At 45.8% G+C, this 26,447-nt stretch overlaps 1 protein-coding gene and 1 long non-coding RNA gene across 7 annotated transcripts in view; one reads left to right on the top strand and one right to left on the bottom strand.

Annotated features, from left to right (window-relative positions):
- frem1b (Fras1 related extracellular matrix 1b) overlaps positions 1 to 22,040 on the bottom strand; it is a 50,440-nt gene extending 28,400 nt beyond the window's left edge. Inside the window, exons 1-16 of one of the 6 annotated variants that reach the window (XM_085151955.1) lie at positions 21,913 to 22,040; positions 14,795 to 14,916; positions 11,596 to 11,940; positions 11,424 to 11,518; positions 10,514 to 10,773; positions 10,013 to 10,209; positions 9,323 to 9,646; positions 8,657 to 8,765; positions 8,437 to 8,568; positions 3,239 to 3,583; positions 2,670 to 2,812; positions 2,375 to 2,571; positions 2,191 to 2,281; positions 1,854 to 2,021; positions 1,569 to 1,777; positions 225 to 318 (exon numbers count right to left, since the gene is read on the bottom strand). In XM_085151955.1, coding sequence (XP_085008081.1) covers positions 225 to 318; positions 1,569 to 1,777; positions 1,854 to 2,021; positions 2,191 to 2,281; positions 2,375 to 2,571; positions 2,670 to 2,812; positions 3,239 to 3,583; positions 8,437 to 8,568; positions 8,657 to 8,765; positions 9,323 to 9,646; positions 10,013 to 10,209; positions 10,514 to 10,773; positions 11,424 to 11,518; positions 11,596 to 11,814 — 2,583 coding nt within the window. In that variant the 5' untranslated portion in view covers positions 11,815 to 11,940; positions 14,795 to 14,916; positions 21,913 to 22,040. The other 5 variants (XM_085151959.1, XM_085151960.1, XM_085151957.1 and 2 more) reach the window with 5 other exon arrangements.
- LOC146491086 (uncharacterized) lies at positions 20,963 to 26,216 on the top strand. Its single transcript, XR_014872476.1, has 2 exons — positions 20,963 to 21,451; positions 23,546 to 26,216. It is a non-coding gene; the product is annotated as an uncharacterized LOC146491086 (long non-coding RNA).
- The last annotated feature ends 231 nt before the right edge of the window (positions 26,217 to 26,447 follow it).

Here is a 26,447-nt window from a genome sequence, read left to right as displayed (position 1 = left end):
CTGAGACAGACTGTCGCTGGTTAAACACTCGGGTGTCTCTTTGTCTCCCTGTCTTAATCTGTGATTTTTTAACTGAAGTTTTCCCGTTTCGATTTCTGCTAGTGTCTAAGCATCCCGCCCACAGTAGCACCTGAACTTTTATAATCCGCTTCTTCTTCACTTGTTACATGTCAGTAGAAACCTTTGAGTGCTCAGCAGGTGACACCTTTATTCAGTAGATTCACCTGAACGTGCAGAACGACGTCCACCGAGTTCAGACCGTCCGACACCTTGAGACCAACGACATCCTCGGTGGTCTCAGAGTCATCGTGGATGTACCTGAAACACAGAGATGCTGTCACGCTGACCTGTGACCAGCTCCTCAGTCAAACATCGGTGACATCAGCAGCTTCTACAAACACTGATGATGTTTAGAGCCCAAAGAGTTTCTGCTTTTTAAATGGAGACTACTGAACCTCTTGTGAGCTTTCCAACAGCGGTAAGCCAGGGGTAAAGGTCCAGCACAATACTGAGTCTAATTTAATCTGAATAATTACACAAAGTAAAACTCAATAAAAAGCTTGAATCTTAATAAATACAATAAAAACAAACATTAATGTCATAAAATAAATTAACTGGCACAAAATAATTGCTGAATAAAAATGTTATTAAATGTACAAAAGAAAACGATGAGTCGACGAGTCAAAGTCACGTGTTGACAGAGTCTGCCTTTAATCGTCGCATTAACAAAGAAATTCTTAATATATAAAATATGAAGCCTGAAGTGGGGTTTCAGCTAAAACAAGAACCTGACCTCCGAGTATAAATATAGTAAAATAGAAAGATTACAGCTGCTAATTATAGAAATACTCACAGTCACCTAAGAACAACTGAAAAAAATGATGGATGCCTTAAACATTCAAAAAAAGAAGAAACTTTCTGATTTTCGTGAACTTTAAGAACACAAACTGCTGGTTGGTGAGTGACCCGGGGTCCCTGAACACCACACAATTACAGCCACCGGCTGGTTGGATTTTACGTGACTAGCGCTCTTTGCAGGGCGAGGTTTCAGAAGAACACGACAACAGCAAAAACAGCAGCATCACTCACAGGAACAAACTGCAGCGTTTCTATCTGACGTGTGTGCTGGAACAAGAAATCATACATCACCTACAAATGAATGTGAGACGAGCAAAAGCAACAAAACAGTTTTGCAAAACAGGAACAATAATTGGTTTATCTAAACGTTCAGTGGACGTTTAAAACAGAGGTGCAGGTGAAACACTTTAAAGGTGACCTACCTGCACGCTCTGAGCTCGTTATTAGAAACATGTTTAATGTGAACGCCCACCACTGGAACAGGAGGTACATGACAGGAAGTGAGAAGTAGAAAAGCTGGCAGTAAATCCGCTCCATGCTTTCTGCTCTAAGAAACCAAGACTGACTGCAAACAGTCGACCATAGCACGGTGAGCGGCTTCATGATCACCTGAAAACTTCGGAACCTCTGAAACCGAATCCTCTAAAATCAGAAAAACCCTCCGGCGTTACATCACCGGTGAAAACACACACATCTGACCCAGGTCTCACCTGACGCCCAGCCCTCTCAGTTCCTGCAGGGTAAACCCGCCTCCCTGCTGCAGTGCTCGGCCCCGCAGCTCCAGCCGGCCGTGACGAGCAGTGCTCCGAACCTCCACCCTCAGCGCCTCCTCTCGACTGTCCTGGTCCCGGACCAGGAGATGCTCCTCCGTCACGAAGGCCGCGCCACCCTCCTCCACCCGCAGCAGGTTGGTGAAAGCCTGAGGAGCACAGAGAGATTCAGCACGACATCCACAGCACGGTCAAACCAGAGGCTCCACCCGTTTGACCTCTGACCTCTGGCGCCTGGTCATCGACAGGGGTAACCGTGATGTTGAAGATGAGGCCGGAGACGGTGTCGCCGTGGTGATCGCTGACTGAGAAGATGAACTGGACGAAGAGCGTCTCGGGCCCGATGTCCTCGACCGGCGGCATGAAGGCCACCTTCATGTGGTCCACAGCATGCTAGGAGAAAACAAGAAATTTACATCTTAACCTGCAAAAGCACGACCCATGCCAACCTCGCCAGCCACGCCACCCCGCCCCCGTCCTCCCTCGCCAGCCACGCCACCCCCCGCCCCACCCCCAACAGCGACTCCTTCATATGTATTTGAACCAAGCAGGTGCTGCACACCTGAGTGAAGGACTTCAGCACGGGCGCTGTGTGGTCCTTCTTCATGGCGTTGGTGCTGTCGGTGTAGAACAGACGTCCCGCATCCATCAGGCTGAAAACGAATACAAACATGATAGTTAGTTTCTCAGTCACAGGGTCTGCTCTTCCTCCTCTGTCAGAGCTAAGCTGGCAGCCGGGTCCTTACCCAGGATATAGCGAACTGAAGCAGGGCTGTGTAATGACATAGGTGAGGTCAGCATCTGGGTGCTCTCGGTCTGTGAAGTGAAGGTGAGCCTGGGTGATGTAAACCACCTCCGTCTCCTTCACTGTCAGCGAGCGGACGCTGCCGGGAACTTCGACTGGCACCTGGTCCTCCACCGGAAACACGTGCACCACCACCGTCTACACACAGGGAGGAAGAGGAAGGAAGAGGTGAGAGGAAGAGGAGGTCTCAAAGCGACATTCAGACTTGACACTCTCTCAGACCAGAGCCGACTCACGTATGTCTGCGACAGGTTGGGTGGCCGGTGGCTGTCAGACAGCGTGAAGTCGAAGGCGTCCTCAAACTGCTCGTCTCCCGAGTGCTGGTAGAAGATCTGACCCTGGATCAGGTCCCTCTGCAGGAAGCTGGCCACCGGTGACCCTGCAGGGAGAGCACAGAAGAGCTCAGAGATCAGCAGTGAAGGAACATGATGGTTTACAGCAGAGAGCTGCAGGACTGAGCCCTCTCACCCAGAAATCAGCATTTTCACCACCTTGTAGATTATTTCTGAATGTGTCTGTGGTTCAGTGAGTAAAGCTGAGCGTCCCCCAGGAGCTCAGGGGTGTGACCCCTAGTCATGTGACTGTGGTGAACATTTACCTTTACCCTTCAAAACCATTAAATTCAACACAAATCGAGTATCACAAACATTTATTTACCACAGAGGTTATTCTGGTCATTGAGGTCAGTATCAGCTGACCTATCAGAGTGAGTTTGGATTGGCTGATTCTTCTGGGTGGGAGAGTCCCAGCGTTCGACACACCCACATTGCCTCTCTAATTATTACGTCTAAATACTCGCCCTCACCTGTCTCATGGGCGGATGTCCACCTGACTAGGTGCCCGGCCCAGGGGGCGGAGACTATCTGATAAAGGATGTAGTCGTCGCTGGAGTCGAGGTCGGAGGCCAGCAGCATGAACTCCTCGAGCCGCACGGCCCCACCCTCCTGCACCTCCACCGCCACGTTGTTGATGAGGAAGGGCGGAGAGTCGTCCTTCGGGAGGATGTTGATGGGGAACTTGTGGCGGACGCTGTGACGACCGTCGCTGATGCGGAAGACGACGTGGTCGCGGGTGGAGTCGCTGTCGGAGTGGTGGTAGACGACTGTGCCCTCCTTCAGGTCCCGCACGCGGAACATAAACGCCTTCCCACCTGGAAACACAACGCAAAAGTCACATGACTCAAAGAGAAAGATCTTTGATTCTTTTCCACTAAACAACAGTGAGTCCTCACTGTTCCCACAGCTTCAGACGTCCGTTTTCTAAAATAAAAAAGCCTCAGATCCTCACCTCTGAGAAGCCTGACAGATCAAAACACCTTCGATTCCAGCCAGCAGGTTCAGAGACTGAAAGGTCGGCGGCCTCCTTCCAGCCACTCAAAGCATCTGACTGGCAGCTAAAAGGATGTTTTTACCTGATGATAAATTATCTGTGATCCTCTCAAACTGGACCTTCAGTCTCACCGAGGAGGAACTTCAGTCAGTAACTTTATTCTTCACGCTCACTGCAGACTCTTGTCTGTCTGACTGGGGTCGCATTCAGATCTTATATTTAATGAGACAAAACCTCATTTCTATATTTAAACATAAAACCCTGACTGTGATGACGACTGTGTTAATCAGCTGGGGGCAGATTCACAACGACATCAGTCAAAAGAAAGACATCTGCTGCAGGCTTCACCTCAGCGACAGCACAAATGCACCGAAGTCACTCGCTCTCTGTGCCTCTTCACGAACTACTGGCAGGATTTTTTTTTAATGCTGAAAGAAGTTTTTGCAGTACTGTTTGGACTGAATAAAGATGAAAGCACTCCCTCTTTAACCTGACTTATAATTCAGAAAACAGAACGATGCTGTAGACTCTGTTTTAAACACTGCACATATTTCTGACCCTTCACCATTTATTGTTACATTGCTATTATTTATTGTCTTCACAAGCATCGTCTCTTTAAAGAGTAAATAGCCTCCATAAAGACTGATCATTGATTTATTTTTTATGGGATCTTCCCACTGCAGCCAGGTTTCACAATAAATCTTCATGCTGACTTATAAACTGAAACAGATTGAATGTTTCCACGGAGTGACGCGTCAGGAGGGCATCGTGTCGTACTCGGGATGAACGTCAAGAGGGGAGGAGTGGGGGCAGAATGAGACAAGTTAGTTAAGGAAACTGTGGTTGGTTTATGGTTCATGTTTAAATTATTCTTTATAAAGGGTTTTTTTTTCCTTCAAACCCTTTTCCCCGTCTACGAATGTGGCAACCCACAGTGAAACAAAAAAAACAAAAACAAAAAAAACGTCAAGCGTCTGCTTCTGTCACAGAGCGGCGGGATGCTGTTTGTCTCTCGTCGAGCCGAACATGAAAAACTTCGATGTCCTACATTAATGAAACGTCAGCCGCGTCCATCTGCCAGCTCTCTGCCGCTGGCTGGCCCTCCTCGCGCTCTACAACATGCTGATGGCCCAGCGTCACGTGACCGTGGCCTACCGGAGGACACGTGTTGTCGGTGGCCGGTTTCCAGCCAAAGCTTCGCACTTTGATTCAATTACCGTCTCCAACACGTGCGCTACTTTCCTCCCATTGTCACTTGGAAATAACAAGTTTGTGTTGGCGCCTGGAGGCACAGCGAGGCGCTGGCTCGGTCTGCGCTGCGAAAACCGGTGGGCTACAACATGGCGTCCTTCCCGGCGGCTGCCCGGCTGCCAGGACGGGGGCTTCCTGTCTCCCTGCGAGTGCCAGAGAGACAGAAGGGCAAGGTCAGCAGACAGATTGAGAGACGAGCGGTCGCAAGCCCGAACCTCATTAGCAACTTTACCGAGGGGAACCGGCTCGCGGTCCAAGTGATGGAAACAACTTGGTAATTGGGCCCAAAGGTGGCGTTGGGCAGCCGGCCCACGAAGGGAGAAACGGCACGCCTGTGTATATGTGTGTGTGAGAGTGTGTGTTTGTTAGGGACAGGCAGCCATCCATTTGGCTGAAGGCGTTGGAGCGAGCCCGTCCCCACGCTGCAGCCGCCGCCCTACAGTCGCAGCACCGAGGGTCACCGGCGTCCTCAGAGACGCAGCTCCACCGCAGCTTCCTGCACGGACGCGGTGCCAAACTTCAGCCCAAACCGACGGGATGAAATGATGCAGGAGCAGGTGCTGCAGGAGGAGGAGGAAGCTGCCTGGTGGGACCAAAGTTTCAACAAGCATCCAACTTATTTTGCTGCGTGTTAGAGACATTCTTCCCTCTGCAGGTTTCTGCGCTTTGATAGAGGATGCAGACATGTCGACGAAGCAAGCACGAGTTCTCGCTGTTGTGAAGTTTGTGGTTTGAAGCCTGACAGAGGCACAGTGAGCAAGTTTAACCCCTGCTCTTTTTCCAGCCTGCTGTGAAATCATCAGCCTGACCTCACTGTAGCTTTTCTGTGTGACCCCGATCTGTATATCTGAGGAAACTGCTGCCCGATCTGAGTGTGAACACGTGGTAGGAGGCTTCCTCCGAGCAGAGGTCTGAACGTCACAAGCTGGATGGAGAATTTATGTGGAACATTTTCTGCATCAGCTTACACAACACGAGTTTTTGTCCCAAACACAGTGAAAGCTCCTCTGCTGAAAATTAAACAACCAATAAAAACAAAAACACACATCTCGATCAATAAAGTAAAAAGTAGGACAAAACCAAAATCTTAAAAAGGTACAAACGTAGAGGAGCTGAAGAATAAATAAAAAAAAATATAAAAGTGGTTAATCATTTAAAATCTTCTCTCCTGTTCTTTTTGCGGCAGTGACGATCCGATTCATTTCTGATTAAATGTGTTTATGTTAGTAATAATTCATTTATTGGAATTCATAAACTCATTATTTTTGTTTCCATGGTTTCATTTATTTCTGTGAACTTTGACAGTTGGGACAAAAAGTGATGATGTAATTATACCAAATTATTTTTGCTTCCACCTTTTTTAATTCCTGTTTATGGATCAGTAAGTCAGTGGATACGGCAGCACGCTGATGAAAAATCATGCTCAGGAAATAAAAATGAAACTTTTGCAGGGACATGGAAAAAAAAAAAAGAGCAGAAATGTTGTGGCGTGATGGCGTGATGTCACAGCAGCTCAGGTGAGGACTGCAGCTTGAATCACTGATTAAACCTCACAAACGAGTGGAGGATGAGGCGAGCACAAAAGCAGCCATGAAAGGTTAACTCCCGCCCGCCTGAAGCCCTCGGGGCGCCCGCCACCTCCTCCCCCTCCGAGCTGGTAGCATGAAAACCTGTTTGGGGACAGTGCATCTGCTCCCTGTGCACGGCGCCATGAAATGGCAGAAGTCGCTCCAATCTGCTCCGTCCCGATGCCGTTCAGACAAAGAGGCGACCTTGCCGAGCGGCGGGCTGGAAGGGACGGAAGTGGACGGAGAGGCGGGCAGCGGCGGCCCCTGGCGAAGTGGCCCTGGCCCCATTTTACACCTGATTAGGAAACACATGCAGGACCGTGAGACATATGCTTCCCCTGCCACACGGCGGTCCCTGATGGACGCGCAGCACATGGAGCTAAAAGGGCGGAAAAGGCCAGACGCCGGTTTGCAGAAGTCCCAGGCGACCGAGCAGCATACCAGCGAGGGAGTCGAAGACGGAGGGACAAGGCAAGGCGGCGTTGCCGAGGGGCTTCCCGAAACCCGTCGACGACATCTTCTATACTTTCTGTCTGTTCTGTGTTTATCGTTGGTCTTGATGATGGTTTCTAACTAATAAATACCCATGGATCATAATTTATATATAATAAGATTTAAACTCAAAATAGAGAAGATAAAAAGTAAATGAAGCGCAAATAAATAAATCATTAATTTTAAAATGGAACATAAATCCTTGAAATCCTTGAAACTTGTTTAGTTTTTTAATACACTTTTTATTCGATGTAAATAAATAAAAATATATAATTTTAATAAAAATGATCATAATATATATATATAATTAAAATTTTAAGGTGTTTAAAAAAATATTTTGTCACAGCCAGAGGTGGGTAGTAACTAGTAATTATATTTATTCAGTTACATTTACTTGAGTGACTTTTTGGTTACTGTACTTTTTACTTTTACTTGAGTAATACTATTATTATGAAGTATCACTACTCTTACTTGAGAAAAATTTCCGGCTAATCGACTCAGTGTGAGTAACTTCAGTGAATGAATAACAAGCACGTTTTAACCAAAAATGCATGAGACACAGACACAAACTTGCAGTTTATGTGATTCTTGTTTGTACAGAAGGTTTGTTGTTCTAATGTTATTCTGTGCCATTTAGAGATGAAGTAAAGTAACACCATATATTGTCACTGGAAGTACTTTACCCTTTTCTTACACACACACACACACACACACACACGTATGTTTTATATTGAAATAATATTAATTTGGAAAAGTGCTTAGATGTATTATTTTGTAATCATGTTATTTATATTTATTTATTTTTGTTTCAAATACCAAATTTTGGACTAAACTTTATACTTCTGTCTGTCTGATTATCTCATTTTCAAACATAAATCGGATGTTATGATCATGTACTCAGTACTCAAATAGGCTATATACTTTTTTACTCTTGAATAATTTCTTGGACGGCTACTTTTTACTTTTACTTGAGTAAAACTATGTTGAGGGAGTGTTACTATTACTTGAGTACCATTTTTGGCTCCTCTACCCACCTCTGGCCATGACTCAAGGATTAAAAACTAACATTAAAACGATTTTTAATATTTTAATAAACGTAGCACCTCACCATGTTTTCTTTCATCTGCTCAGATCTGATCGGTCAAAAGAACTCAGACTACACAGAAAGCAGAAGCTTCAGGTACAAAAGTCTCACCTACAGTTTCAATTTTGTGGCACATCAAAGTTTTGGTAGCAACTAAAACTGAAAAACTTGATTAGTCTGAAAGAGAAGAAAGAAAACTGAGGAGAAGATTTTTCTTCACTTTGTTTGATAGAGCATTTACCACCTTAAACCTTACCCCACCGACCTTTGACCCCTCACCTCTGACACTGAGCCGCCCGTGCACGGGTCCATCCACGGCCACCAGGTAAACGGCGTCAATGTTGTCGCTGTCGACTATCTGCAGCTGCTCCCAGGTGATTGGTCGGGACTGACCCTCCAACAGGTCTAGACCTGAGATGGCACACATGTTCACATGTTACCTCAACGAGTAAAACGCCATGAGACATTTTTCACGCCGCAGAGATGGACGCGAACGTACCCACGTTCCAGGAGACTCTCGGAGCATTTGTTTCCGATGTCCTGATGGAGACGTGGACCACGATGGGTGGGCTGGTCAGATAGGAGCCGTCTATCACCTGAAACTCCGCCTAAGCATATAAAAAGGGAACGCAATGACAGGAAATTACATTATTAAGCGTGTAAAACATTCATATCAGCATGTGGGACAGGTGAGAGAAAAAGAAAGGTCTTCTTTTCACCTACATTTGACACCAGGATCATCTTCTAGTTGCGATTCCTTCTGGGTCAAAATAATTTTGTAATATATATTTCTTTAGCCGTTCCGGCCCAAGCAGGCCAGCAGTGACTTTGACCCTGTGTGATTGTATCTCACTCTCTCTGACTTGAAGGTGAAGCGTTTCCTAAACCTCCATGTCTCCTTTTTTTAAACATAGACATTTTTGAAGCGTCTGAAACGTCGGTGTGGGGTGGGTTAGCTATGGTTAGCTTTGGTGTGCTGTTATGTTGAAACAGCATTAGCAGCTACAACGTTAGGTTTGATTCCTAGAATAAAAGCTCAGATATCTGCCACACTGCCCTGAAAAAAAGCTGTTTTCTTCAAAATTCCCAGTGTTGGTGCTTCTAACATTCCAACTTTTCTACAGAAACTGGAAGAACCTTTGGAGCCCTGTCGCGTCTTCAGTACCTCATAGTTCCTGCGGTGCCCCCGGCTGTTGTTGGATGGCTGGTAGGCCACTTTCATCTCGTGAAGGTCCAGCCATGTGAAGGACCGGATGGGCTTGGTGTGGTCGTCCAGGTGTGTGATGTAGCCCTCGGCGGGTGGGACGGTCACGTTGAAGACCAGCTTCTCCTGCAGAGTCTCGTGGTCCTTGGCATCCAGCGTGGCAGTGGTGAGCGGGGTGAGGATGAACTGGTCCACCTCCAGGATGAAAGAGGCCATGAAGGTAGCCTGCGGGGGCTGGTTCTGCATGGCCCCGTGGATCAAAACCGGCAGCCACACGGCCTGTGACTGTGGGAGGAGGAGGACAGGTAAAGTTTAACACACCACGCAGAGATCAACACAAGGCGCCACAACTTCTGCTGTTACACCCGTGAGAGGTGTTATGCCACCGCTCACGTGCTAACGATGAGACAGAAATGCTTTAAAGGAATGCTGGAGGCTTCGAAACCCCGCACAACCTCCGCCTGCACATCCGTCCTCATCGCCGAGCTGAGAAGGCGGGATGTCACCTTCTCACTGCCAACATCTCACCTGCAAACAGCAGAATCTGCACTTTACAAACTTTCTTCCTTTAAAGCAAGTCTGAGCCTCATTTCTGCTCTCTTTGTTTCCACGCTGCTGTCTGAGCTGTGAGCTCATCGGTCTTTCCTGTACCTCCAGCAGTGCTCTGCTCGCCTGCTCTCTCAGCTCCACTCGGACGGGGACGTAGTCGATCTCCGGGGACGGCGGGCTGAGGTGCTGGTACTTGAGGCCAGAGCTCAGGAATTCATGGCAGCTGGTTTTGAGGAAGCGGACCTCGGTGGTGTCGTGAAGACACGGACTGTTTCCCGGGCAGAGCGTCGCCTGTCGACCTATCAGAGAGGAGAGCCGAGGGTTTTAGACCAGTCGGTGAGTGGAAAACACCAGACACACAAAAACTGATAAACCACAAGCAGCCTGCATTTCAGTTTATATTTATACTAATGTGTATTTTATATTTAAGCAATTCTCTCAGTTATTTTTAAGTTTTGATATTTTTTATAGCTTTTGCTTTATTTGTGCTCCACATTGTAAATAAAGTTTAATTTATTCAACTTAAAAGGTTAAATGATATTTTATAAACTGTGATGACACAATGAAACAAAGCAAATTAAAAACATCTTATGAGTTTGGTACCCTTCCTCTGCGTGGAGTCTTCCTCCCTCACCAGCCGACCTGCAGCGGGGATGCTGGTGTCTGCGGTCAACAGCCTGACGGTGCAGACAAGGTCAGGCGCGGCCCTGATATTCAGCACCGAGCCGTTGATGGCGTTGGATAAACCGTAGAACTGGGGAACGACCAGCGGAGCGCTGCCGAGTGCCACCACGCCCTCACCCGAGTCCACCACCCGGACCCTCAGAATCACCGTCTCCACCTGCGTGTCCGAGGACGTGAACCTCCACACAGACACCACATGTCATGTTAAACAGAGCTCCACACTGGCCCACGAGGTCATCACATGTACATCCAAGTTTGAATTAATGTTTAAGCCACGTCTGTAAACGCTCCATAAATCTAACCTGCAGAAATTGTTTTTCTCATTATTCTAAAATGAATGACAACCTTCAGGAAGCCTGCTGAGGGGCAGCTCCCAGCATTCTAAGCTGTGTCGTGAGTGTTGAGGGGGGTCGGGCCGTTTTCCTTGGGCTCAGAGGGGTTGTTGTTACTGTTTGCAGGATCAGCTAACAAACCATGTCTGTGCCTCCAGGACTGGACTAGCACCTGAAATCTTATCTGCTGTGTGTCCCAGATGGGCCTCAAACTTTCCACCTAGGAGAGTCCAGGAATGTCCAATCACAGGTTGAAACTCCCTCCCTTCAGTGTTTCTACTCTGACCTCCTCACCTCAGCCCTCAGAGGAGTTATTTCTGCTGCTTGGATCCTCCATCTCATTCTTTCGGTCATCACCCACCAATCCTGCTCCACCGTCCTCTCACTGAACAAGCCCCCCCCGAGCACTGCAGCCATTTCCAGCTGACCCTGAGCACCTCAGGTTAGAAAGACATGTTAGAAGACATATTGCAGACCTGTGGATGCTGCTGACTGACCTGTAGACTCTGAGCATCACCACATCCTCGTCCAGCAGAGGGCTGCCGTCGTGGACATACTTCACCTCGTCCTCCAGGAAGCTGCAGTCAAACACCTGCAGAGTGCACAGAGCAGAGCACCTGTAACTCCTCTGAGCGGCTGCCATACGGCACCAACCTGTTCCACCCTCACCTGTGGGCTCAGCCTGCCGACCCTCTGAGTCACGGGCTCGTTCATCACCACCTCCACCTTACAGTCGGCGCCCGGGTCCACGCTGATCTGAAGCTCCGCCCTCGTGATGAAAACCGAGCGCCCTCTGCTGACCTCCACGGCAGAGTTCACCACAACCAGAGTCCGAGGGCAAACGCCCGTCACCGCGAGCAGCAGCAGGGACACGAGGACGGCAGCCATGCTGTGGGCGGGGTCACCGGTTTCAGTAGTTCAGGTGAAGCAATGCTGAGGGAGAATAAATCTGTCCGAGGTTTCAGAGGTTCCCACTCAGTCCGCCCACATCGTCCTCAACTCCTCGTCTTTGGGCTGAAGGAGGAAAACAGGAAAACCTCATATCGTATTTCAGCATCACTTGACTGATTTCTCACACACACACACACACACACACACACACACACACACGAGACGTAAAAATAAATATATATATGAAATCCGAATGGAAACAAACTGAACAATGTCAGAATTATTGTCTGACGTCAAACAGACAGAAGACTCAACACTGTGTGGTGTTTGCATGCTTCCTCCCACAGTCCAAACACATGCAGTCAGTGCTCAAATGTGCTCCAAATGTGAGTGTGACCAGTTGTCTCTCGGTGTTAACCCTGCAACAGGCTGATGACCTGTCCAGGTGTACCCCGCCTCTCGCCCTACGGTAGCTTGGATAAGCTCCAGCCCTCCCACAACCCTGATAAGGACAAGAGGAAGAGGATGGACAAAGATGTTATTCTATTTTACAGGCTTTTATACACTTACTGCAGTTTAACTGTTCAAAAAGCACATGTTAAATTTACTGTATTAGTCATTTGTACACACTCATTTCCAGACCCTAAAAACAAAATAATGGATGATGGAACAGAGCGAATCATATTTTAGAACTGGTTGACTAATGCTAACATTGGACCATTTACAGAGGAAATCATATGAACCATATCCAATAAGAGAGCACGGAGCCAGACAGTGTACAGGAGCACTGCCTGATACTGTATTGTGCTCATTTACAGTTTACACTGTAAACTCTGTCAATCTTAAATAACTGCAGCTGTCATGCAAATGAGCTGTCAAAGTGTCTTCATCTGACACAACATGCCACAGAAGCACCGACAACATGTCAGCCGACCCTGAGCTTATTTCAGGCAGGTATAAATACAGGTGTGCATTTACATTTTGGTTTGCCCTTCAGTGTGCTGTGGGTGCGTTTTGAACACCACCTGTCTATGAAACCGAAGACTCCAGCCTCTCCTGCAGGAAATACTGCACACAAAGAAGCAGCGAGCTGCTGCAGAACAACAGAGTCTTTCTTCTTCTGTGGTTTTCTTTGTGTGTCCTCCACAGGTCAGTTTTCTGCATGAAACCGGCTCAACACAGATCAAACTAAAGCACATTTAATAATGTCTGACTCCAACAGAGACAGATGTAATCCTGACTCTGAGCTCTTCCAACACAAACACTGAACCCAGCAGACCAGAATACTTACAGCAGATACTCCAGAGCAGCTCCAACCCTCCTCCACTGTTCCCTCTGAATCCCTGCAACTGCCCCTTTGCCACATAAAAAGTCCTCTAAATCCTTCAGACAAAAACAAAAAAACACTCCCAGCATGCAGCTGGCCAGCCCAGCTTCTTCCCCCACTGCCCCACACTCCCAGCCGGAAACTGCTTCACCCTCCATTTCACTCCCAACCAAAACTGTCTGCAGGAAACGACAGGTTAATCTGCATGACCCCGCAGAGGTGCTGGACGGGCCGGGGGAGGGGGAGAAGGAAGGAGGAGGTGAGGAGGTGATGGGGTGTTTTCAGGAACAAAGCAGAGAGCTGGCGTGCCGCTTCCCATCCAGCCAGATGAGCGTGGGTTCATTAGTTTGAGGTTGGAAGGAAACAGAAGCTACAACGAACTGCAGTCCCTCAGACGTCCAGCAGATCAGCAGTGAGTCAGTCCCCATAGACTCCCATGTAATACATTAGAGCAGAAACGAACACGTTTAAGCGCCTGTTTGTATAAGTTACCTGTTTAAATTGTACTAAGGCTTAAATTAGGATTATTAGAGGCGTGGCCTCTTTGCCTGACAGGTGGATGTGGACACAGGTGGCTGTACCTGCGAGCTGTCTGCTAGGCTTCACCTGAGCTGGACCTCTGGGCCGTGTTTGTTCTGTTTGAGCCTTTTAGAGCATTTTTAATGCCACTGTGATTTTTTAACTGGATATAGGATAAAGGATGTATAAAAGTCACTGCCACTGATTGCAGCTTCTACCTTATGACAGGAATGTGGTTCAAGATGACTGGATATCATTCATGAGGGATCCATTTGACATGTTTCATATAATATAGACCAACAAGTTATTTCTAACAGTTCAAACAAATTTAAATAACGCTAATCACTTTTTGGCACGACACCGGTCAGCAGTCTACACACGGCTCATTGGTACTTGTTGCAATTGACCCAAATCACGCTGCAGCAGATGGACGGATGGATCCTCTCAGACGCTGTCTGGCTGACGTTCGAACAGTTCAACCCTCATCCTCCATCTTCTCTGAGTTGACGTGTTTAGATTTGCCCGAATCCCATTCTCAGAGACACCTGGACGTTAAACTGTACTGGACGGGGTGTATCTCTCTTACTTTAGTTAACAGTTGCTTATTTGGAATGTTAAGCCTGCATAAATTAAAAATTACTGGTCAAAATCATGTTTAATCGCAGTCCTGGTGATTTTCATCAACACCTCTTTGGTGGGCAGAAAAAAACCCAAACGCTTGATCGGCGGCACCATTCACAGAAATCAGTAATGACCAAAAAGTAGACGTACAGAGACTTACATGTTTTGTAAGGATGCCGGGTTTTTACATAAAAGGACACAAAGGTACTGTCACTTCCTGCCACCAGCTCAGCTTCGCCAACAAAACGTGTCCTCACTTATAGGCATTAAAGAGCTGAACTGAGTCGCGCTTCAGGTGAATATCTGTCTGCATCGCTGCTTCCTGCTGCACCAACACAGCTGACAAAGTTTCATCCTGAGCCTGCAAAGCCCAATGACTCGCTGTGTGAGGTTTTTCTTTTTTTAAAGAAGGAGGAGGAGGAAGCCAAAAGGAGAAAAGGGTGAGAGAATAACGAAGGAAAATCCTTTAATCTGCACGAGCCGGTTGGAGATGAGGGAGCTGGCACCTACCTGCAGCTGCAGGAGCTCCATACTTGTCTTCTTCACCTTCTGCACACGCTCACAGGAATGCTGTGACACAAACAACACAAACATCCACCGCGCGCCGTCAGTCACCCTGACACATCTGGCATCTGAGGGGAGCAGAGGGGGAAAACTGAGATAAGGAAAATAAGGCGAGCACAGACGTTCTACAGCCAGAGAGAGAGAGCAGACAGGAAGTGTGCTGAGAAGTTTCCAGGACTTTTAGTTTTACTGCCCCCATCTGTTTACCCCCTCTGTGCCTGACTCAGCTCCACCTTCTGCTCTCAGTCCTGAACCACATCAGAGCCCCGAGTCCCAAACACGCCTCTGATCCTCATCAGGAATACCAAACATTTCACTCACAGATCTGAGTCCACAAACTGAACTGTATCTGTTATCTGTACACTTCAGTGTAAACGTTTTAAACATTAAGTTGAACCTTCTGGCAGGACGAGTGAAACCAGTGGGAAACGAGCAGCAAAGCTCCACAAAGTTCAGACAATAAACTCCCAAAAGCAGCGAGAAGGTTTCTGGTTTCTCCAACAAACCCATGAAGACTGAAGATGATTTCAAATATATGAGGCCAACTTTCTTCTGATTGGCTGCCCATTAAAAACCGCAGGTGGGTGAGTCTTATATCCCTTCTGTGACATCCCACAATTTAACTTGTAAAAGAAAAAAAACTGTGTGAAGTCTAAACTTTCAGAAAATAAAGAAAAGGGTAGAACCTTAAGTTCCCACATCAACTTAAACTGTTATTGTTAATATCATTGAAGCTCCTTAAATATAAATTAGACCTGTGAGGATCTTTCTGGTTCACGTGGCTCACGTGGTTCACGTGAAGTAGGAAGACTCAGATAACGATCAAGTCAGAGCCGTGTGAACGTCATTTGATTTCAGTGTGAGGCTTTTAAGACCACCAGCAGATCCAGCTGTGAATCATCGCTGACGGCGTGTTCAATCAGAGGAACCCTGCTAACAGCTTTTTCTCCATCACAGCTGCAGCTCAGCTAACCACAAACACTGGAAGTGTAGCATAAGGACAGAAAGTCATCTTTCGAGAACTCGTGTTTGCGTCTTTTTAAAACTAAGCTGGTACAAATGAACTTTGCCACAGAGCCGCTGATGGCCTCACAGCTCTGTTATCCTCGTTAACTCCCAGGTTACCCTGATCCCTGCTCTCTGATGGCTTCTGCAGCTGCCAGAGGAGAAAATCTGCCTTAATGGAAGAACCAGCAGCAGAAGATCAGCTGACTCAGCAGAAACAGTTTCACAGCCAGCAGTGCTGCCTGTAACGTTCAGTCTGAGCTCAGCTGAGAGTCTCCCTCCATTCCAGCATTACTGAACCCAAAGCAACAAACTGGAGGCAAGAGTTAAACACCATCACAGCGTGTGTCTGTGTCGTGTGTGTTTCTGAGTCTTTATCTGTGTGTCTGTGTGTTTTTCTACATGAACAAATCTGATTAAACGCGTCTCTGCCACACAGAAGCTTTCCTGCAGGTTTTCAGGTTTCATTATGACTTCGCTGTCTCTGGCTCCTCCCACCACAGCTGCAGTAAACAAACGCTGAGTATTCCGGCCTTCCATCTTTACCACCATAACAAGTCCATTCGTCTGACATCCTCTCAAACTGTCCTCGGTCTCTGTTGTGCAGACGTGATTGGTTCCTACATTTCCCTGTTCAGCAGATGATTGGGTGTTTGGTGGCAGCGAGCGAGAACATGTCTCGCCATTTTTGCCGTTACCAGATTACAGGTTTCTGTTCGGGATTCTCTGAGCGTCTCAGCCTCCCTGATAACATCTCTGCTGCAGAAAAAGTCTTTTTCATCAGCTAATTAACATTTTGATGATTTTGGAAATCTTCTAAAGCATCTTTCCTGGGAAGAGCTTCAGATTTGGGACAAATGATCCCACTGATTCAGGGAGGAGGAGTTCAGCATGTTCTTGTTCATAAGGAATATCATGTCAGCTCAGGTTTAGTTTAAAATGCAAGAAATTTAACATGAAGGGAAAAGGCCCGACGGGTTTGATGAAGCCGGCAGACTGGACGTACAAACTGTTTGGAAACTGAGGAGCTGTGAAGAAGAATCATGAAATGGTTCACGGGGTCAGAAGGAGCGTTGACAAGGTCGTATCCTCCCCATTTCTGTTTGGGTTTCCGTCTGAAGCTCGTCCCAACAGCATTTAAACACCTGTTGGGAAGCAGCAGCGGCTCGGCCAGAGGAGGGAAACCGTCCCAGAGGGAGGAAACAGACCTGCTGCGGGTTTTTTACTTTAGTGGGATGAGCTGATGACTCTGTCACAGCTGATTGGACAAGGTCAGAGAGTCGAGGTCAGTCTTCATCAGGCATGAACGTGTGTCATTCCAACCATGTGCAGTGGTACAGTACACGGTGAAGCGAGACAGCGTTCCTTCAAGACCATGGTGCTACATATAAACAGACAATCAATACAAGACTACATAAAGTGCAAGTGTGCAAACATTGCAACAAAACAAAGACAGAACAGAACGATACAGGCAGAACAGTGCAATAGAAATGTGCAACAATGACAGTGAGTTGTGCAAAAAGTAACGTGATGTATGAAGCTGTGTGTGTGTGTGTGTGTGTGTGTGTGTGTGTGTGTGTGTGTGTGTGTGTGTGTGTGTGAGTGTGAGTGAGAGAGAGAGAGATTGTGCATATAAGTGCTTGGTAGGTCTGTTAAAAAAATGGATCCAGTGATCAGAAGCTAATGTAAATGTGGAGCTGAACAGGAAATGGAAGTAAATGCAAAAAAATCAAATACACTTGATTAAATAATACATGTAAATGCAGAACTTAATAAAAACCAACCATCCAATAAAACTGCAAAAATGTATGTATAAAAACTGTGGAAAGGTTCAGATTGTTTCTGACTCTCGGGTAGTTATGGCCAACATGTTTGGACCCCCGTACCTGAGTGAGGCACTGTTGTGCATTTTTTCAGAATAGAAACATGATTGCTTAATGCATTTCTTTTTCATGCTTTGTGTAGAGTTTAAACCTGAAGAGCGATCTCTCTGAAACCGTCCGCCCCCCCGTCCCCCAGGCTATGCACACGTCCTTGCCGTGGCCTCAGAAAGTGGCGGTGAAGTTGAAGCGTGTCTGTCACATGGGTTTATGTTCATTCAGAGGCTTCGCTGCCAGAAACGCACTGACTTCCAGTCCGCTGTCCGGCACTCTCTGATCACTTTTGACTGCTACCCTTTTGCGTGGTGACTTCAGAGGCTACCACGGCATTTGGCCCCGTGCCCGCCCCCGCTTGGCCCCAGGGCCCCTGTCAGCCTGACGCCGTGACTCCTCCACCGCCTGAGATTAATTTCCCTTCCTCGATGACCCATAATTAAACAGGCCGTGTCGCCGAGCAGCAAAGAAGAAGAATTTTCTCTCTGACTTTGCAGGCCTTTAACTTTTCTGCTGCAGCTTCATTGTGGCGCTGAAGAAGCGCCACTCCAAGTCTGAAGCTGCAGATGTTGAAACGGGGCTGAGCTGCTGGCTCCTCCTACAGCTCCGGTGGCCCAGAAAGTGATTCTGAGTTCAGTGAAGATCAGGTAAGAGCCGTGGTTCCTGCTGAGCCTCTTACAAAGAGAGAGATGAAAGCCGCTCGGGTCTGCAGCGTGCTGGCAGGAGAGCGACGGGCCGCTGCCAGCGTCATGGCTGCCGTTCAGCTCGATGGCATCGACCCACAGAAAGCCGCCGCTCTGGAGAGACGAGGAGCTCTGTAATAGCAGACTCAGAGCTTCCATCGTGACTGAGCGTGCACTGTCTGTCAGAGGAAACTCTACTCCACTCATCATCATCATCGGGACGCAGAGAAAGAGAAGGCTCCACTTTCTGTTCTTCCACTTCCTGTCAGTCTAAAGCAGCCGAAATCCCAAGCAGACATAAAGAAGCACCTTCTGAGATGAACACTGCCCTTTGTGGAGTGTCCTTTGACCTTTACAACCTGTGTTTGTCTGCACAGAGTTAAGTCCTTTCAGCTCTTTCTCCCGTACCTGTGATGATGATCACAGGTACGGGATCCTGCAGCCAGAGTCCACAGCTGCAGGCCAGGCCACACTTCTCATGGCCGAAGAATTCATGATAACATGGATCTGTACAATTTATCTGCAGGAAGAGCAGGTTCGATCCCTGGCTGCTCCAGTCTGCCTGCAAGCTGCTCTCTGAGTGTGAATGTTAGATAGAAAGTGTGTTTGTGTGAATGAGGCGTGTTGTATATAAAGCCCTGTGAGTGCTGAGGAGAAAGGAGGACCCGTCCATTTAAAGAATCATTTTAACATGTGTGAAAATTTTGCTTTTTTTGCCAAAAAAAATTACTCTTAAAATATGAGCACAGAGCAGAGGAGAGTCTCTGGAACCAGAATTGACCAATTTTATCACATTTTCATATTCAAATTTAAGCCATTACTAATATATTATCTTTAAATATTTAAATGTTCTGATGTGGACCCAGGAGCTTTTGGAAAGATTACTTCCTGTCCTGAGAAAAAAGGACATTTGGGGTCAAAACAAAATTACAAATAACTGAAAGAAAAAACTACTGGGAGACATCTGGATGGTCTCCAGCTGTTTGGCTCATTCAGCTCCAGTTTAACACTCAGCTTCACATCCTGAAAGTTCTGGTTCAGGCCGACCCATCTTGCTGTGTGTGTGTGTGTGTGTGTGTGTGTCTCTTCTCTCAGGCCATTAGACCCATTAAGGGCTATACTGGTAACCAGTGGATAGTCACACTGGGAAGCTGTCAGCTCTCATATATCACAATCACTGACTGACTGACACCCTCCTCCTCCTCAGGAGAAGAAAGGAGTGATCTCACACACACACACACACACACACACACAGAGGCCTACAGGTCAGCCGGCAGTATCAGGTGAAGGCATATTTAAGGAGGAATCAGACAACTGGATGAGATGAGATGATGAAGAGGAGAGGGGAGAAGGTGGTGGGGATGGTCTGTGGGGGGATATCGCCTCCTGAGGAAGATGGGGAGCGGAGGGATCGACCTTCCCTGGCAGTGATGAGGAGGGAGGAGCTCAAGCTCAGATTATGCAAATGAGGCGTTGTTTTGATGCAAAACAAGCCGGACTGGCTGCTAATGTTTCTCCAGTCGTGAAAGGGCGAGACTCCCTGGGAGAAATACCAGAAGAGAGAGGGTGGGGGGGAGTGTGGAGGAACAGGGGAGTCTGGGTAATAAGCGGCGCTGGGCTGGCAGCTCCCCCGGCGTTATACATTATCATATTTCCACGTAATTAGTTGGTTTTTCCACATGAAATGAGGAAGCAGTTCGACGGTGCGTTCACTGCCGCGAGGACAGCCGGCTTCTTCTTCTTCTTCTCCTCCACTGTTAACAAGAGATGACCTTTGACCTTTACTCTCTCATCAACTACCCTACCCCCCCCCCCACACACACACACACACACACACACTTCACTGGTCAGTAAACAATTATTGAGCTACAGGACCTGATTAATATATGAATTGAGGCATGTAGAGGCAAACAGGGAGTTAATTGGAACCTTCTGGAACCTTTCATATTCTGATTTCAATATCAGAAAACACACAGCAGGATAACTGGGACACACAAACAAAAAAAACACACACAATTGTAAAGTGAATCAAAGCAGCAGAATCATCTAATTTCCAGCAGGACAAATCTGCACCTGAAATAATCAAACAGCCACTTTGCTTTAGCATCCTTCCCTCCATGTGCCTAATATAAATCAATTCTGGTTGTGCTTCAGTCTGAAAGGTCTAGGGGCAGCTTTCGCACATCTGCCAGACAGCGACATAATTTCCTGATTTAACAGTCAAGTAGTGATGTGCGATACCACTGATTTCCTTTGCGATCCGATACCAAGTAAAATTCAGGGTGGCATCGACGATACTGATCCGATACTGATCCGATACCGATACTTTGTACAAAAACTTAATACAATTATATATGAAATACAATGAAATATTATGTAATTGTAATAATAATATAGCTTCATAATGATTACAGGACATCAGACTACTTGTTCTTATTGCTTAATAATTCAGAATTATCATATAGAAATAAAACTTATTTCACACATGACTATGAAATGCGGAAGAGGAAGTAGTTCCTTCCAATTTAGACGATCCAAATGATATAGTTTCTACTGAGTTCATGTTAATGATAAACTACAAATTTACCCCAAAATACTAAAATATCGATATTTTAATATAAGAATCGATTCTAGAACATAAATTACTGGTATCGGAAGAATCGATATTTCAATATCGATCCGCACACCACTACAGTCAAGCCAGCGTCTATTGTGTGTAGCTCATTGTGTCAAAATTCATTGTTATTCATGCATTTACTTCAACACCTCTGGATAATTGTAGCTCATTGTTCACTTGTCTTAAAGCTGCCCTGAAGCATCTGCAGGTTGTTGAGAACGTTGCTGTGAGTCTTATATTTGCTCAAGTGTCACACCGCTGATAATTCAGCTGCACTGAAGTCGTTCACGTTACCACGTGGTCCCTGCGATATACCACGTGGACATCACAGAGACCGCGTGCACGCTGAGAAACTCCGTGATGGTCAAAGATGCTACAGAAATACTGCCTGACCCCATCTCTGACTGAGGTTGTCACACAGCAGGTGAGTTAGCTCGATGGTAATGTACCACAACCTCAACTTTATTGACAATGGCAGCATGAACACATGACATTAACTGAAGTTGCCTGAAAGCCAAACTCTAGGTGTTGTGGCCCAGTTTAACCCACATTTATACCTGACTGACTCACCTGGATACCAAGCGGCTTTGAACAAACAGCTGACGATTAAGCCTGTTTAACCCTTGGAAGGTCCTGGAGCCATTTTAATAAAAAATAAAATAAAAATAATAATTAAAAAAATAATAATAAAACAATAAAAAAATTAAAAAAAACGTGTAATTCTGAGATTAAAACTGAAATACTGCTCATATATTTTAATTCAATAGCATGTTTAAACTTTGGAGGAGTTTTCCACCGATACTCATTGTTTTTTTTTTAATAAATGTAAAGGTAATGAATGTTCTGCTGTGAGGCTGCACCTGCGGCGAGTCAGGTTAGACGTACCTGTTAAATCATCTTCACAGCACGAAGCCTCCATCAGCTCAGGCTGAGTGCCACGTGCTCCAGCAGGTATGCTAGCCAGGTACGCTTCTCTTCATGATGGTGCATTCAGGGAAACTCCGACATGTTAGAGTTAGTGATGTGGATCGATATTGAAATATCGATTCCTTCTATACCAATCATTTATGTTCTAGAATCGATTCTCACAGTAAAATATAGATTTTGTAGTAATTTAGGGTAAATTTGTAGTTTATCATTAACAGGAACACAGTGGAAAGAAACTATAATATTCGGAAATATCTACATTCAAAGGAACTACATCCTCTTCCGCCTTTCATAGTCATGTGCGAAATACGTCTGTATAAATGTGTCGCAGCCCCTTGGCGTGCGCACTCACAACAATGGCTGAGCGTAATTGTGCGGACATATTTTATCTCCACAAACAGCTGAGACGTGGTTTGCGATACATGTGGCAAAAAAGTGAGGTGTTGTGGCCATACTTAGCGAAAGACCGCAGGGGTTTGAAAACAATGTGTCGGTCGGCTCAGATATTTGAAGTTTACACAGCTACATTCTCACCTGAAAATATGTTAAAAGTTTTTTTGCGACCCAGAAAGAGAAATAAGAGTAATATTAAAACTAAGTAGCTGCCGTCATTGTTGGAAACTGGAATTGGCTGGGCCGCGCTATAAATTCTGTGATATGGTTTTTCAATTTTGTTGTCCGGGTGGAAAATCGGGAGAAATTCGGGAGAATGGTGGCTCCGGGAGATTTTCAGGAGGGGCACTGAAAATCGGGATTCTCCCGGAAAAATCGGGAGGGTTGGCATGTATGGTTGTGGCCACAACACTAACCTTGTCAAACACCTCAAAGTAAATCATATCACAGAATATGACGAGCGTATGTTGAGGCGAACTGAAGAGGAGGAGAGGGACAAGTGCTGCTAGGGCGAGACAGACGTCTCTCACGGAGTCCTTTAGTGCTGCAGGCAGGCAAGGTGTTCAAATAGCGCACAACATCAGTTATTTCATTTCTATATGATGAACTCTGCATTACTAAGTGATAAGAACAAGTAATCTGATGTCTTGTAATCATTAGGATAATTTGAGATACAATAAATAAAATACGTTTTTGTACAAAGTATCAGTATCGGATCAGTATCGTCGATACCACCCTGAATATTACTTGGTATCGGATCGGAAAGGAAATCAGTGGTATCGCACATCACTAGTTAGAGTTGAGTATCGAGCAGGTGCTAATCACATGATCGCCACTAACTCGGAAACAGCTACTTTCAACACAGAATTTCAAAATAAGAGAGCACTCTTCCTGCTTAAAACAACCAAGCTTGTGTTAAGTAAATAAGTCGGAGAACGTTTTTCTGAAGCCGAAGAAACCTCTCAGAATATTTTTCAAGTTAAAACTTTATCAGCTAATATTAAATAAATCTACTTCATCATGTTTGTCGGCCAGGCTGATGTCACCCAGAGCGCTCAGACCACTGGCTCGACTGATCAGCTGATTATTAAAGATTTCCTTCAGTACCCTTTAGTCCAAACTCAGGAGGATAACCAGGATAATTTCAGCCTGTTCTTCTCCGTGGGAGTTTTGTCCCCCCCCCCAAATTCCTCTTCAGCTCAAACTCCTCTAAACTCTTCTGACGTGACATCTCCGTGTTCTACATCCATCCCTGGGGGTTGTGCAGTATGTGTGCTCAGGATGGATGGATGGATGGATGGACCGGAGGCGGGGTGGAGCAGCAGCAGTGGGCTGGGATGGCGTGTGGCCCACAGAGTTTGCTCAGTGAAGCAGGAGGCAAGCAGTAGCTTCAGATTAGGCCACCAAGGCTGGAGAGGAGCTGGCTGCGGTCCGGACTTCATGCATCATCAGCCTGTGTGTGTGTGTGTGTGTGTGTGTGTGTGTGTTTTCTATGTTTGGCGCTCGGCTGTCATCCACCATGTTTTTCTTCTTTAAACTGGACGCCATGTTTGTCCATTTGGCTGGATCTGACTGAACGACCTCAGTGTGTGTGTGTGTGTGTGTGTGTGTGTGTGTGTGTGTGTGTGTGTGTGTGAGCTATTCTCTGAAGAACCAGGAGGATAAAAGGTGGCTCGTACCTGTTGGTGCATTTCTGTAAGAGCCGATGCAGCATGTGTAGGATTAATTTCTTATTTTTAAAATTCAGACATTAAAAAAATCATTAAAAGTTTTGGACTTTAAATTGTGAAAGAAGATCAGATGCTTTAGTCCACAATCTCTCTCTGCTGCTGTATCCTGAAATCATTTAACCGATCAGATCAGAGATGAGGCAGTTCACATGTTAAAAATAATTTTTTAATGAAAATTGTATAAAATCCTCAAAACTCAAGAGATTACACTTTTGATGTTCTCAGTGGTGTTGTTTTGTTGGCCTCCTTTATTGAAAAGCATGTTGTCACAGTGGTGGACATATAACTTAACCTCATAATAGAGTTTCCTCATCGATTAAATACAAATGTTCCCAAATAAACGTGTTCCTTGTCAGTTCCTTTGAATTTCACGTTTCTGGTTGATTTGTTGTAAAGTACATTTCAGGTTTGCCTGGTGTTACAGACTTTGGTCACAAGGTGGCAGCATCTTTGTTTCACGTTGGCTTTGCGTTTGTTTCTGACTGAGCTGGAGGAGCACGGAGGACAGACATGTTGCACTGCTATGAAGTTGTTGGCCAATATGTTCATAACCTGTTCAGATATCCTTGTGTGAAGACTTTTAGTAAGTAAGTAAGTAATTAAACTTTATTTATATAGCACCTTTCACAGACATATGTCACAAAGTGCTTTCCAAGGTAAAAACATAATACAGTCATAAAATACACCATGAAAAACCTGGTCTAATTAAAAGCTTTTTGAAATAAAAATGTCTTTAGCTGCTTTTTGAAGGTCTCCACTGAGTCCAAACCCCGTAGAAATAGGGGAAGTGCATTCCACAATCTGGGTGCAACAGCTTGGAAAGATCGGTCCCCTCGGGTTTTAAAACGAGTGTGGGGGACCACTAAAAGATTTTGGTTTGCTGACCTCAGGTTACGAGTGGAGGTGTGTGTATGAATCAGATCAGCAATGTAGGGGGGTGCCTGTCTCTGTAATGCTCTAAAAGTTAAAACTAGAATTTTAAAATGGAACCTGAATCTGATCGGTAGCCAGTGCAGCGACTTTAACACAGGGGTCATATGAGCACCCTTGTTCGAGCGGGTCAGTAGCCTCGCTGCAGAGTTTTGAATAACCTGTAGGCGGGATAGCCCTTTCATGTTTAGACAAGTAAACAGGCTGTTACAGTAGTCAAGTCTTGTAGAGATAAAAGCATGTATTATCATCTCGAGTTCACTTGTTGACACGATGGATCTAAGTTTAGAAATGTTCCTCAGGTGAAAAAAGCAGGTTCTTACTGTCTGATTTAGATGTCCCTCCAAAGAAAAAGCTTCATCAAAAATGACACCCGTTTCTAAGGTTATGTTTCTGGGAGGAACCTAAGTCACCCAGTCGCCGTTTAATATCAGGTATTGCACTGCCTGGTGCAATAATCAAAGTTTCTGTTTTGTCTGGGTTTAGCTGTAAGCAGTTATTGTTCAACCATTGTTTAATGTTGGTTAAACAGTCAATCAGATTGGAGAGCTTATGAGCTTCAGCAGGCTTAAACGAATAATATAGCTGAATATCGTCAGCAAAAAGATGGTAAGATACTTCAGGAAACTGCTGTATTATCTGACTTAAAGGAAGAATGTATAAAACAGAATAGGTCCCAGCACAGAGCCCTGAGGAACTCCACACAACAACTCTGTAGATTCCGACATGATCTGGTTTGCAGACACACTAAAACTCCTTTCAGATATATAAGATGAAAACCAGTCTAAAACAGAGCCAGACATCCCAACCAGGTCTCTCAGTCTGTTTATCAGGATGGTATGGTTGACTGTATCAAAGGCTGAGGTAAGGTCTAACAAGACTAGGACTGTGTATTCTCCGGAGTCTGCTGACATCATAATATCATTAGTTACTTTCAGTAGTGCTGTCTCAGTGGAATGCAATTTACGGAACCCAGATTGAAAACGGTCATGGATGTTATATTTCTCCAAGTATGCCGTAAGGTGGACAGCTACTGCCTTCTCAAGGAGTTTTGACATAAATGGGAGTTTGGAGATGGGTCTTAAATTTTGAAGTAGTGTTGGGTCCAGGTTGGGTTTTTTGAGCCTTGGTTCCACAATGGCATGTTTAAAAATGCTGGGGAACACCCCAGTCTGAAGAGAAACATTAAAAAGGTTCACAACCCAAGGACCAATGGTGTCAAAGGCATTAATAAAAAGCTTAGTGGGGATAATGTCTGAGGGGCTTGAGGATGGCTTCATTTTGTCAACCAGGGTTGCTATTTCCTCATATGTTATAGTTGTAAAAGTTGACCAGGAGTACAAAGGGAGTGCCTGACTCGGAGAACAAGAAAGCTTTTTAGAAATTTTAGCATTGACGTCGTTAATCTTATCAACAAAAAATCGGAGGAGTTTATTACTA

Source organism: Neolamprologus multifasciatus, chromosome 23 (genome assembly GCF_963576455.1).
Source record: "Neolamprologus multifasciatus chromosome 23, fNeoMul1.2, whole genome shotgun sequence".
NCBI lineage: Eukaryota > Metazoa > Chordata > Actinopteri > Cichliformes > Cichlidae > Neolamprologus > Neolamprologus multifasciatus.
The sequence above is the reverse complement of the archived record's forward strand: the minus strand, read 5'-3'. Positions and strand labels throughout refer to the sequence as shown.